This window comes from Geotrypetes seraphini, chromosome 8, assembly GCF_902459505.1.
Source record: "Geotrypetes seraphini chromosome 8, aGeoSer1.1, whole genome shotgun sequence".
Taxonomy (NCBI): Eukaryota; Metazoa; Chordata; class Amphibia; order Gymnophiona; family Dermophiidae; genus Geotrypetes; species Geotrypetes seraphini.
The window spans coordinates 128,633,117-128,646,612 of NC_047091.1; the positions used below are offsets into that span (position 1 = coordinate 128,633,117).

Consider the following 13,496-nt stretch of genomic DNA (forward strand, 5'->3'; position numbering starts at 1 on the left):
GTAAACCCGGGGTGGGGCAGACCGCCCTCCCCCCACCCTGGTACCTCACTCCCTCCCTATGACCAAAAATTCTCCTTTCTTCTATTCCCCGTGTACACAACCATCTCTTTCCCTCCCTTCCTCTCTCCAAAGTCCATGCCTTCTGTGTCCAAAAACGCATTCCCTCCCCCACCTCAGCATCTCTTTCCCTCCCTTCCTCTCTCCCAAGTCCATTTCTTCTGTGTCCAAAAACGCATTCCCTCCCCCACCTCAGCATCTCTTTCCCTCCCTTCCTCTCTCCCAAGTTCATGCCTTGTGTCCAAAACGCACTCCCTCCCCCCTTTTGTGTTCCGTGTTTGCCTCCCAGCCCATCTTTGCAACTTTCTCAGCAAAACGAAGCTCAAGCCGCGAGGCTTGTCTTCTGCTTCCTGCCTGCGCTGCCGCGCACAAATAGCTGAACGGAAGTATTCTCTGACGTCAGCGCTGACGTCGGAGGGCAGGCGTTGCTTAAGCCCTCCCTCCGACGTCAGCGCTGACATCGGGGAACGCTTGCGATCGGCTATATGTTAGCTGCAGGGCAGGCAGGAACAGAAGACGAGCCTCGCGGCTCGAGATGTATTGAACTCCGCGGGTCCCCCGTCCAGCTCTCTCCTGTCCACGTGGGGCGGACCGCCCCTCTCCCTAGACTGGTGGTACTGCCCTGATGGCGGCCCTGACCGTACGGCACACCAGGCAACATCTCGCGGCACACTAGTGTGCCGCGAAACCGGTTGAAAAACACTGCATTATAGTGTGCTTTTTTTGGCCACTTGTATAACTAGGTGCTGACTATCCAGTTGAATGCAATGACCAGGTAGGGGCATAAGGAATCACCATGGTAACTAGATAAGCAGGGACACTGGTGTGATAAGCCTTGAATGTTACTCAAAAGTATATTAAACCTAAAGCAAAAATGTACAGGTAGCCAGTGCAAAGAATGGCATGAATCGATTTCTTTGTGTAATACAATAACAGGGTAGCAGTGTTTTGCAGTGCAATTGAGAATTGTGATACCAACAATTACAGTAATCCAGGTGGGAGGTAAATGCATGCATGAATGAATGAATATCTGCATTTGATGGTGAGTCAAAAAGGCTATGCTAGTGTATTGCAAACTGTGTGCCTCCTGAGATTCCAAGTGTGCCGCAGTTCATAGAGGAGGAAGAGAAGCGCCAGCCAGCTGACTTGCCTCTTGCTATGAGGCACTTATAGTGCTGGCACTGCATCTTCCTGCTGTCGTCACGGTTCTCTCTCTTCCCCCCCCCCCCTTTTACAGGCAGCAACCTTCATGCTGCCATCGCTTTTCTCTCTGCGCATGCACTCCCCCCTTACAGGCAGCATCTTCCTGCTGCTGTCACATTTCTCTCTCTACCCCCCCCCCATGTACTTTTTAACTTAGTCACACAGCTGAAGCTGCCGCTAGGATTAATTTAGACAGGTTGTAGGGAGCTGGAACTGAAACATCAAGTGATGACTTTAAAAACAAACAAGCAGAGCTCTTTTCCATGGAATATGACCACTTGCAATAATTTTGAGAGATCAGCAAATGGAGGAAGGAAAGTAACAGTTTTGTAAACTTCAGCTAAAAACCAGGGATAGCACTGAGAAAAAAGGTAGGGGGTTGGGCAGACAATGACACGTTTACCGTGGCTCAGAGTCTCTAATATGGATATCAACCGCCAGGATAGATTGGCTAACATTCCATTCTTGGGTGATGAGCTATTGAAAATGCCACTCAAAAGCTTACTGATTGTGAAAAACATGCCTTAGTGCAATCCAAGTTTAAGCCTTCAACTTTCAAACCTTTTAAGTCTTCCTATTAAAGGCGTTTTTCTTCCAAACCTGCTGCTCCTACTGGACCACAGCAGAAGAAACAGCGCCCTCAAAAAAAATCCCATCCGCAGCTCCACAACAGCCTGCTCAGTCTTTTTGATGTGCTTCTAGAGATTATAGCAGCTGTTCCTTTATCCCAGCCTCCAGTGTCTCTCCAGCCTCCGTCTCATAACCCATCACCTGCTCTGTCAGTTATTCTTCAGAGCCCTGTCCTTGCAAGACTTTTCCCCTTCTATATTCTCATCACGTGTCAAACTATGAGCATGATAATTTCTCTGATTCTCAGGCTAGAGACCCTATTCCTTCTACCAGCAAAGATTAACATATAGAACCAGATTTGCCTAGACAAGAAATCATTTTAGAGGATATAAGCTATTCTAAATTCATACTGAAATTACTTAAAGATTTGGCAATGGAGGAAAAAGCAGAGTACTGAACTAAAAAAAGTAAAAGAAGGATAATGAAATAACCTACTGAAGCCCAAGTTTGAATGCCAGCAAGTAAGATATTTCAATGAAGGTTTTCTTCCCCTTAGCAGATCATCTTAGAGAATGACACGGTGGCTGTTACCCACCAAAACGGTGGGGAAAAACCTGTGTTCACCATGGCTACAGGGACAAAGCCATTCATCGCCCTGTGGAGCGGTGAATGGCATTGTCCCCGCAGTTAAGGGAGGGAACGCGTGCGGTCACCTATTGCGCTCCCTCCCTCCTTACTGCCGCCGCCGAATTTAAACATCTCCCTGCCCCTTAGCTTCATGGCCACGATTTCTAAACTGCCTTCTTACAGCAGCTGGAGCGTTGAAGCTGCGTGTGGCTGCCATAAAGGTCATCTCTGACGCAACCGGAAGTTGTATCAGAGACGACCTTTCCAGCAGCCATATGCAACTTCAACGCTCCGGCTGCTGTAAAAAGGCAGTTTAGAAATCGCCGGCCACGAAGGTAAAGGACAGGGAGGTTTGTCGGCACAGCTGTCGGACCTGGCCTGTTTGGGGGGGAAGGTGCAGGTGCATGGCGGAAGTGGCTAAGAGGTGTTCTTGCTGCAGGGGAGGGGTGAAAGCGCCATGAAGGAGCAGGGAGGGAGAAAGGGAGGAAAGGTGAGGTGGAGAGGAACAGACTCTGAAGGGAAATGGGTAAAACAGAGTGGGGAAGACGCTGAAAGGACATGGGGAAGACAGAGTGGGGAGAAGGACGCTGAAAGGACATGCGGAAGAGAGATTGGGAGAAGACACTGAAGGGAAATGGGGAAGAGAGAGTGGGGAGAAGATGCTGGCAGGGAAGAAGACAGAATGCCAAACTATGGGGGGAGCGGAGGGAAGAAGATGAGTGCCAGAACAATTTGGAGAGGGGGGGGGAGAAAGGGAGAGGCACAGTAAAAGAGCAAATGGAAGACGCAGAGAGAAGAGAGACAGTGGATGGAAGGAATTGAATGAGAAGATGAGGAAAGCAGAAACCAGACAACAAAGGTAGAAAAAAAAATTATATTTCTTTTTTTTGCTTCAGGATAAAGTAGTATATTAGTTGTGTTGATAAAAATTTATAAACAAGCCCTGCCAGCTGAACATCTTTCTCTAGTTCAGCAGCCAGAACTTTGATTTATAAGGAAAGAATAAGCTAAATATTGCAATACTGAGGCTTGTATGGATGCTGTGGGGACGGTGACGAGGCAGTGAATGGGGTAGCGGTGAAGGGGACACTGGGCCAGGGACGGGGCAGTGACATTCTCTAGATCATCTCTCAGCACCTCTTCAGGACAAGGAGTAGTTGAGGTCTGGAGACTACCTATTTGTTAGATGTGCTTCTAAAGTGAAAGTGATGTCAGCTATACCTCCTAGATGAGTCACCCTGCACTGAACCTGTCTTTTTAACTTTTCCCTTTAATCAAGCACTACTGTTTAACTGAAAGGCAACTAAACAAAAGAGCAGATTCTAACAACCTAACTGAAAAGACCTTTGCAAAAAAAAAAAAAGGGCTCTGTACAGCTACTTGTTCTAGCTGTACTTTAATGTTAAACACTAAACAAAGACTTTCATCAACTGCTACTGGGACAATGCCACATCAGTAAAGCATGCAACGGCAGCCTAGAACTCCAATTCCCCCTCTTCTTTAGTTGCAAAGTGCATTCTCTACACGACCCTGAGGAGGCCTTCTTTCGTGCCATCATTTTACCACCTTTTAAAAAAGAATGGGAAGTGATTTTATATTCCACCTTTCTGTGGTACAAGCAAAAGTATTTTTTTACATATTATATATAGGTACTTTTTCTGTCCTTAGAGGGCTCACAATCTTTTTTTTTGGTTCCTGGGCAACTGAGGGTTATGTGATTTGCCCAGGGTCGCAAGACCTGATTCTTCTGGTTCTCAAGCCGCTGCACTAGCCATTAGGCTACTGCTCCATTGACTCAGTAATTGACAATGTCCTAAAGTTAAACAAATAGATTATCCTAAGAAGAAAATTCATTGTTGGTTCATTTTCTGTTGTAAGAAACTTGGTACAGGAGTCTGGATACTATGTGGCTCAATGTACTGCTATATGGAGCCAAAAGAAAACAGAACAACTGTTTGAATAAAGCGTGTATCTGGGTGGGGGTGAGGGTTCAAAGGGAAGAAGAAGAGGAGATGTAGGGAGACACACCTAGGGTCAATGGGACTACCACTGGTCCCTGGCTGTTGAAATAAAAAGCACTGATTTAGGTGATTCATTTATGTTGCAAACCCCACAAAGACTGAAAACAGTGTTTTATATTGAACACAAAATCATGACCTCTTTGGAAAGTCTTGCAGCTTCATAATTCTGGTTCTCTAGCAGATTTCTGACACCAATCCCAAATATCTGGCTTAGGAATGGAACTACGAGTCCATAGCTGAAGTTATCTTCTTCATTCGGTGAAATTCTTTGCATCCTGGCCAAAATTTTGGCATTCTACTAAGAACAGACCTCACGTTTTGTATCTAGTGTAATGTCACCATCAGAGTTTGAAACCAGAGTGAATGGCAGCAATACCAGATGTGAGGTTATGGTAATTCACCTTCATGAAACCTGCATCTTCAATCATAGCCTTAAACTCCTCCTAAAATGTAAGGGATGAAAGGATTAGCAAAATATGATACTTCAAAAGCTGTATTAAATTATTTGCTATGCTTGAATAACTTCTAGCTGATTTTCCAAGTTATTCTTACTAAGCTTTTACTGTATAAATAGGTTGTAGGCAACTAATTTGTGAAGAAGTCCTTTGATATCTGTACTTAGAAATAAATTTGATTAAAGCAGGCGTTTAGGGGCCAGGCTTATTTTGGGAACCATATCCCCTTCCTGATTTCTTACTAGTTCTGAAAAAAAAATAACATCATATTGTAGGTGTTTGTGTGCTGTAAAGCTTGCAGTAAAAATATAAGCAAATAAAATTTTCTTTGCAGAAAGTGTGTGTGTATACAGTGTGTATGTATGTATATATATATATATATATATGTATATATATATATATACAGTGGTGCCTCACACAACGAACTTAATTGGTTCCAGGAGCAAGTTTGTTATGTGAAACGTTCGTTATGTGAAACGCGTTTTCCCATAGGAATACATGTAAAAAAAAATAATTCGTTCTGCAGCATAAAATATGCTAAGATGACATAAAAAAAGATAAATTTTTGGTTATTATTTTTATTTAGATACATCTAAAAACATAATTGTTTTTTAAAACAACACACATTTTTTAAATTTAAAGACAGACTAAGTAGAGTCTAATTTTACAGTGAGAGGGCAGAGTCTCAGCGGCAAAAACTGGGACTTAACTGTTCATTTTTTTTTTTTTCTACCGTGTTTCCCCGATGATAAGGCAGGGCCATCAAATAAGACAGCCCCCCCCTTTTTAGAAAAAAATGTAAAATAAGGCACCCCCCCGCAAATAAGCCACCCACCGATACCTGCGCTTACCCGAATCGGGTGGTACGGTGGGTGACTCCGTGTGGTCCTTGGCACCCCCGACACGATCGGGGCAAGAGGGAGCTCAAGCCCTCTTGCCCCCCCGACTCCCCGACACGATCGGGGCAAGAGGGAGCCCAAGCCCTCTTGCCCCCCGACTCCCCGACACGATCGGGGCAAGAGGGAGCCCAAGCCCTCTTGCCCCCCCGACTCCCCGACACGATCGGGGCAAGAGGGAGCCCAAGCCCTCTGGCCCCCCCCCCCGACTCCCCGACACGATCGGGGCAAGAGGGAGCCCAAGCCCTCTTGCCCCCCGACTCCCCGACACGATCGGGGCAAGAGGGAGCCCAAGCCCTCTTGCCCCCCCGACTCCCCGACACGATCGGGGCAAGAGGGAGCCCAAGCCCTCTTGCCCCGCCGATTCCCCAACTCCCCGACAATATCGGGCCAGGAGGGAGCCCAAGTCCTCCTGGCCACGGCGACCCCCTAACCCCACCCTGCACTACATTACGGGCAGGAGGGATCCCAGGCCCTCCTGCCCTCGACGCAAACCCCCCCTCCCCCCAACGACCGCCCCCCCCAAGAACCTCCGACCGCCCCCCCAGCCGACCCGCGACCCACCTGGCCGACCCCCACGACACCCCCAACCCCCTTCCCCGTACCTTTCTGTAGTTGGCCGGACAGACGGGAGCCAAACCCGCCTGTCCGGCAGGCAGCCAACGACGGAATGAGGCCGGATTGGCCCATCCGTCCCAAAGCTCCGCCTACTGGTGGGGCCTAAGGCGCCTGGGCCAATCAGAATAGGCCCGGGAGCCTTAGGTCCCTCCTGGGGGCAGGGCCTGAGGCACATGGTCGGGTTGGGCCCATGTGCCTCAGGCCCCGCCCCCAGGAGGGACCTAAGGCTCCCGGGCCTATTCTGATTGGCCCAGGCGCCTTAGGCCCCACCAGTAGGCGGAGCTTTGGGACGGATGGGCCAATCCGGCCTCATTCCGTCGTTGGCTGCCTGCCGGACAGGCGGGTTTGGCTCCCGTCTGTCCGGCCAACTACAGAAAGGTACGGGGAAGGGGGTTGGGGGTGTCGTGGGGGTCGGCCAGGGGGGTCGCGGGTCGGCTGGGGGGCGGTCGGAGGTTCTTGGGGGGGGCGGTCGTTGGGGGGAGGGGGGGTTTGCGTCGAGGGCAGGAGGGCCTGGGATCCCTCCTGCCCGTAATGTAGTGCAGGGTGGGGTTAGGGGGTCGCCGTGGCCAGGAGGACTTGGGCTCCCTCCTGGCCCGATCGTGTCGGGGAGTCGGGGGGGCAAGAGGGCTTGGGCTCCCTCTTGCCCCGATCGTGTCGGGGAGTCGGGGGGGCAAGAGGGCTTGAGCTCCCTCTTGCCCCGATCGTGTCGGGGAGTCGGGGGGGGCAAGAGGGCTTGGGCTCCCTCTTGCCCCGATCGTGTCGGGGAGTCGGGGGGGCAAGAGGGCTTGAGCTCCCTCTTGCCCCGATCGTGTCGGGGAGTCGGGGGGGCAAGAGGGCTTGGGCTCCCTCTTGCCCCGATCGTGTCGGGGAGTCGGGGGGGCAAGAGGGCTTGGGCTCCCTCTTGCCCCGATCGTGTCGGGGAGTCGGGGGGGCAAGAGGGCTTGGGCTCCCTCTTGCCCCGATCGTGTCGGGGAGTCGGGGGGGGGGCAAGAGGGAGCCAGGCGGAGAGAGGGCAGTTAAGCGCAGTGCCTGCGCGGAAGGATGCAGCTCGGGCGACTTCGTTGTGTGAAACGAAGTTCGTTGTACGAATCAAGACATAAAGTTCGTTGTGCGCAGCGTTCGCTGTGCGAGGCGTCCGTTATGCGAGGCACCACTGTATATAAATATAAAATAAAACCGCGTCTCTGATGATGTCTTCAGGAACGTGGACACAGTACTCCAGATGAGGGTGCACCATAGCCCGGTACAACGGCATGATAACCTTCTCCGATCTGTTTGTGATCCCCTTCTCAAGACAGGCCTTGTTTCTCCAGACCTCGAGACTCTTCGAGGCCTCCAACTCTGAAGTCTAGGACACCACCTCCAGAGCCTTACACCTATACTTCTTCTCCTGCAAGGGATTCTATCCATTCTCTCAGTGAGTCATCTATACCTGCATATTCAGACCTCAGGTATCAGTACTCCAGAGAAGCTTCACCTTTGTTCTCTGCCTTGCGAGGCGCCTCTAGGTCACCTTCTTCCCCTCAAGGTCAACCTTCCTTGGAGCAGATATCTTTTTCTTCTTTCCTATGTCAAATGAGTAAGGACCTCAATATTACTTAGGACTCTGATTCCAAATACTCTATGGAGTATTTCAAAGAAATGGGTATGTCTCATCCTCCTGTGGAGTCTCTTAAATTGCCCATTAATAGACTTTTTTCTCAAACTTTTAAGCAGAATCTTGAAACACCTTTTTCCATTCCTGCTGTATCAGGAAAGCTGGAATCTCATTACAGAATGGTCCACTGCAAGGGCTTCAAGAAATCTCAGTTATCCCATCAGTCCCTTCTCGTGGAGTCTTCTCTGAAAAGGACCAATCCTGCCAAAGTTTATGCCACTGTTCCTCCTGGAAGAGAGGGCAAGGCTATGGACAAGTTTGGTCGACGTTTGTATCAAAATTCTCTTATGGCAACTAGAGTTTTGAATTACAATTTTGTTTTCATTTCTTATTTCAAGCATTTGGTTGACATACTGCCTGAATATTTCAAATATATTCCTCAACACCGTCTTCCAGGTTTTCAGCATGCGATTACTATTCTGACTCAACTCCACATGCATCTCCTTCAATCTTCCTATGATGCATTTGAACTTTCCTCGAGGGTCACTGCCTTCTCAGTAGCAATGCGCTGGCTTGCCTGGCTCCGCACTGTAGGCATGGACCCCAATCTTCAAGATCGTCTGGCCAACATCCCTTGTCAAGGCAATGAATTGTTTGATGACTCCATTGAGGCAGCTACTAAACGATTGTCTGAACATGAGAAATCGTATGCTTCCATCATTCGTCCTAAGCCTAAGCCTTCTACCTCTAAAGGCTTCAGGCCTCTTCCATCTTGCCAGAGGTGTTTTCCACATGAGCACCTCCTAAGAAACAACCACAACAACAGCAGCAAAGGCAGCAAAAATCTCAGACTCCTGCTGCGCCTAAGGCCTCTCAACCTTTTTGACCATCTAATACAGAGCATAACCTCCATCTTTCTGCCTCTGTCCTCTCCACTTCCCATTGGAGGTTGTCTCCATCATTTTTACCACCGCTGGGAGATGATTACATCAGACCTCTAGGTGCTATCTATCCTCAAGGAAGGATACTCTTTGTTTCCTCCAGATTTTCCTCCAAGAGAGTATCCTTCCAATTCATTGCAGACCACCCTTCTTCTTCAGGAAGCTCACGCTCTGCTTCGTCTCTGTGCCATTGAGGAAGTTCCCTTGGAACTGCACAGCAGGGTGTTTTACTCCTGTTACTTCCTAGTTCCGAAGAAGATAGGAGATTTGCGCCCTATCTTGGATCTCAGAGCACTCAACAAATTTTTAGTCAAAGAAAAATTCTGCATGTTGTCTCTGGCATCCTTATATCTCCTTCTAGATCAGAACGATTGGTTATGTTCTCTAGATCTCAAAGAGGCTTACACTCACATTCCCATTCATCCTGCCTCTCGACAGTTTCTCAGATTTTGGGTGGGAAATCTGCATTTCCAATACAGAGTGCTACACTTCGTCTTTGCATCATCTCCAAGAGTTTTCACCAAGTGCCTAGTTGTAGTAAGTGTTCAGGAGTTCCAATACCTGAACGACTGGCTCATCAAAGATTCAACATCTCAAGGGGTTATTGTAGTGACCCAATGGACTACTTGGTTCAAAATCAACTTTTTGGGGTTCAAAATCAACTTTCCCAAGTCCCGGCTACAGCCCTCTCAAACTCTACAGTTCATCGGAGCTGTCTTGGACACTGTACAACTCAGAGCATTCCTTCCTCAGCAGCATCAGGATGCTCTCATTCACCTTTGTCACAAAGTGTCATCCCTCACTACACTATCAGCGAGACACAGGATGATTCTCCTAGGTCACATGGTTTCTATAGTTCACATGACTCCTTTTGCCAGACTTCACCTCAGAATCCCTCAGTGGACCTTGGCATTTCAGTGGGCACAGGCTTTCGACCCACTCTCTCAACACATCAGAATGACTTCTTCGTTGAGACAATCTTTCCACTGGTGGATGCTCTCTTCCAATCTCTCCAGAGATTACTGTTTCAAACACCCCCTCATCAGAAGGTCCTCACGACAGATTCTTCAACCTACACTTGGGGGGCTCATTTCAATGGTCTCCATACTTAAGGCCATTGGTCCAGCACAGATCGTCAGTGTCACATCAATCTGCTGGAACTCAAAGTGATCTTCAATGCTCTTAAAGCTTTTCAGCATCTTCTTCACGACCAGTAGTCCTCATTCGGACAGACAACCAAGTCGCCATGTACTATGTCAACAAGCAGGGAGAAACAGGATCTCTCCCTCTTTGCCAGGATGCTATGAAGGTTTGGAATTTGGCAATCCTTCACAACACCTTCCTGAAAGTTGTCTACATTCAAGGAGAGAAAAACTGTCTGGCGGACAAATTGAGTCATCTTCTACAACCTCACGAATGGACACTCAATTCCTCTTCATCACATTTTTTCTCAGTGTTCCCACTCCTCAGATAGATCTCTTTGTGTCTCCCCACAACAACAAACTGCCTCAGTTCTGTTCCAGGATATACTCCCCCATACCAACTGGAGGCAGATGCTTTTCTCCTGGAATGGACGAAACGGTTTCTTTATGCATTCCCTCTCATTCTCAAGACACTTGTCAAACTCAAACAGGAACACGCCACCATGATTCTAATAGCTCCATGGTAGCCCAGGAAACCTTGGTTCTCCCTTTAACTTCAACTCAGCAGGGAGCCATTACTTCTACCAGTTTTTCCCTCTCTGCTTACACAGAGTCAGGGGTCTCTACTTCATCCCAACCTGCAGTCTTTACATCTGACAGCTTGGTACCTCTCAACCTAACTGCCACTCTACAGTTTTCTCAATCTGTATAGGACATTTTAGAGGCTTCTAGGAAGCCTACCACTAGACAATGCTACAATCAGAAATGACTAGATTTTCTGCTTGGTGCACCTTTCATCACAAGGAGCCTAAATCTACCTCCTTGTCTTTAGTTTTGGATTACCTGTTCCATTTGTCTCAATCAGGCCTCAAATCCACATCCATTCGAGTCCATCTCAGCGCAATTGCTGCTTTTCATCAGCCTATTGAAGGGAAACCCCTTTCTGCTCATCCTGTGGGTTCCAGATTTATGAAAGGTCTTTTAAATGTCAAACCACCTCTCAAACCTCCTCCAGTGGTTTGGGATCTCAATGTTGTTCTTGTTCAATTGATGAAGCCTCCTTTCGAACCAATGACTTCGGCTCATCTTAAATATCTCACTTGGAAAGTGGTTTTTCTCATAGCTCTCCCGTCTGCTCGCAGGGTCAGCGAGCTACAAGCTTTAGTTGCAGACCCACCTTTCACAGTATTCCATCATGACAAGGTGGTCCTTCGTACTCATCCTAAATTCTTACCTAAAGCGGTTTCAGAATTTCATCTCAATCAATCCATTGTACTTCCAGTGTTTTCTCCAAAGCTTCATTTCTCATCCTGGAGAAACAGCTCTTCATACTCTGGACTGTAAGCTTGCTTTGACTTTTTACTTGCATAGAACTAAGCCACACAGATCTGCACCTCAACTTTTTGTCTCCAATCCAAATAAGTTGGAAGATCCGATTTCCAAGTGCACCATCTCCAACTGGTTAGCTGCTTAATATGCTCAGGCTGGGCTGCATCTACAGATTCGAGTCACAGCCCATAAAGTCAGAGCCATGTTGGCATCAGTAGCTTTCCTTAGATCTACTCCTATTGAAGAAATCTGTAAAGCTGCCACTTGGTCCTCGGTTCATACCTTCACCTCTCATTATTGTCTGGATTCTTTTTTCAGACGGGATAGCCATTTCGGCCAGGCAGTGTTACAAAATTTATTCTCCTGAATTGCCAACACTCCTACCTTCCCATTCTGGTTAGCTTGGAGGTCACCCACATGTTGAGAATAGGCTGCCTGCTTGTCCTGGGATAAAACACAGTTACTTACCGTAACAGGTGTTATCCAGGGACAGCAGGCAGCTATTCTCACAACCTACCACCTCCCCTGGTTGGCTTCTCTGCTAGCTATCTGAACTGAGACGCGCCCCATGCGTCAGGGCACTCGCATATGCGCGTTGCGGCAGTCGCAAACTTTCTAAAGTTCTTCAAGCAAGTCTGCTTGCAAAGCTGTTCACATCCGGGCTCCGTGGATAATGTCACCCCATGTTGAGAATAGCTGCCTGTTGTCCCTGGATAACACCTGTTATGGTAAGTAACTGTGTTTTTTAGCTCATGTAATGAAACCTCATGTTCTATGACAGTACAGTGGAACCTTGGTTTGCGAGCATAATTAGTCCAGAAGTATGCTCGTAAACCAAAGTGTTCGTATATCAAAGCAACTTTTCCCATAGGAAACGTGGGTGATTCATTCCACATCCCAAAAAGACCCCCCCCTCCCTGACGCTCTTCCACCCCAACCCCGGGAACTGGCTTCGCCCACCCTGAAGAACCGGCATCACCCTGCCTGCCAAAACCTTTACTGCGATTGGGCACTGGCATGCAGCACCAACCCACAGGATGTGCTGGCACCGAAAGAGCCTGCCGGTGATCTCTGCTGGGCCTTGAGCATACGTGCATACTCAAGGCCCAGCAGAGATCACCGGAAGGCTCTTTCTAAAGCAAATAAAGCCTGAGTCGGTAGAGTATTCTTATTTCTGTCCAAATGACTCTGTCCTTGGACATGTACTTTACCTGAGCAGGGAAAAGTCGGATGCTCTCTACAAGGTACTGATAGGACTTCCAATCTCCAGCAATCACTTCACCTAAGACTGGGATAACTTGGAAACTATATAAATCATAGATTCTATCAAAAGAATAAAGGTGAAATTTAGTTATACATGTTAATTACCTATCCTTTATTCCAGCTGTAGTCTGAACAAGAAGGATTCTGTTCCCTTTCCTACCAGCAGATGGAGGTACAGAACTAAAACTTCCAGTGATATCATTGGGATAAAGGCTTGTGCTCTGTTGGAACTTTCTATTCCACTGCCAAAACAGCATAAGGTCCTATGAGTCATCCCAAAGCCCATCTAGCCTAAACTATATACACAGTGATAGAAAAGCAGAGAGCCCAGGGTGGGTTCCAGACTGGGGTGACTAAAGAAAAAGAAAATAACAGGTATGACAATTTTACCTTCTTTAGTGTTCCAGTCACACCAGCCTGAATAACATGGAAGTATCGAAGCAGAATCTCATGTGTGGAAGATAAGGATGCCTAGATCAGTATTTCTCAACTCGGTCCTGGAGTACCCCCTTGCCAGTCAGGTTTTCAGGCTATCCATATTGAATTTGCATAAACTGCCTCCATTATATGCAAATGTCTCTCCTGCATATTCATTGTGGATATCCTGAAAACCTGACTGGCAAGGGGGTACTCCAAGAACGAGTTGAGAAACACTGGCCTAGATCAACCACCCTGCCAAAGGTTGAGTAGTCTCTAGCAGGCAGCAGGCATTAAGGGCCGGATTCTCAAAACTTAATGTGCTTATAACGATGGTCGCTAAACCATTTCCAGCTGGTT

At 47.9% G+C, this 13,496-nt stretch overlaps 1 protein-coding gene across 5 annotated transcripts in view; it reads right to left on the reverse strand.

Annotated features, from left to right (window-relative positions):
* Positions 1-3,834: 3,834 nt before the first annotated feature.
* The window catches only part of COQ5 (coenzyme Q5, methyltransferase), a 62,291-nt gene continuing 52,629 nt past the window's right edge, over positions 3,835-13,496 (reverse strand). For all 5 annotated transcript variants that reach the window (XM_033955896.1, XM_033955897.1, XM_033955899.1 and 2 more), the window contains 2 exons: positions 12,668-12,779; positions 3,835-4,921 (listed from right to left, as the gene is read on the reverse strand). In XM_033955896.1, the coding sequence (XP_033811787.1) occupies positions 4,820-4,921; positions 12,668-12,779 (214 nt within the window). In that variant the 3' untranslated portion in view covers positions 3,835-4,819. The remainder of the gene's footprint in view (positions 4,922-12,667; positions 12,780-13,496) is intronic.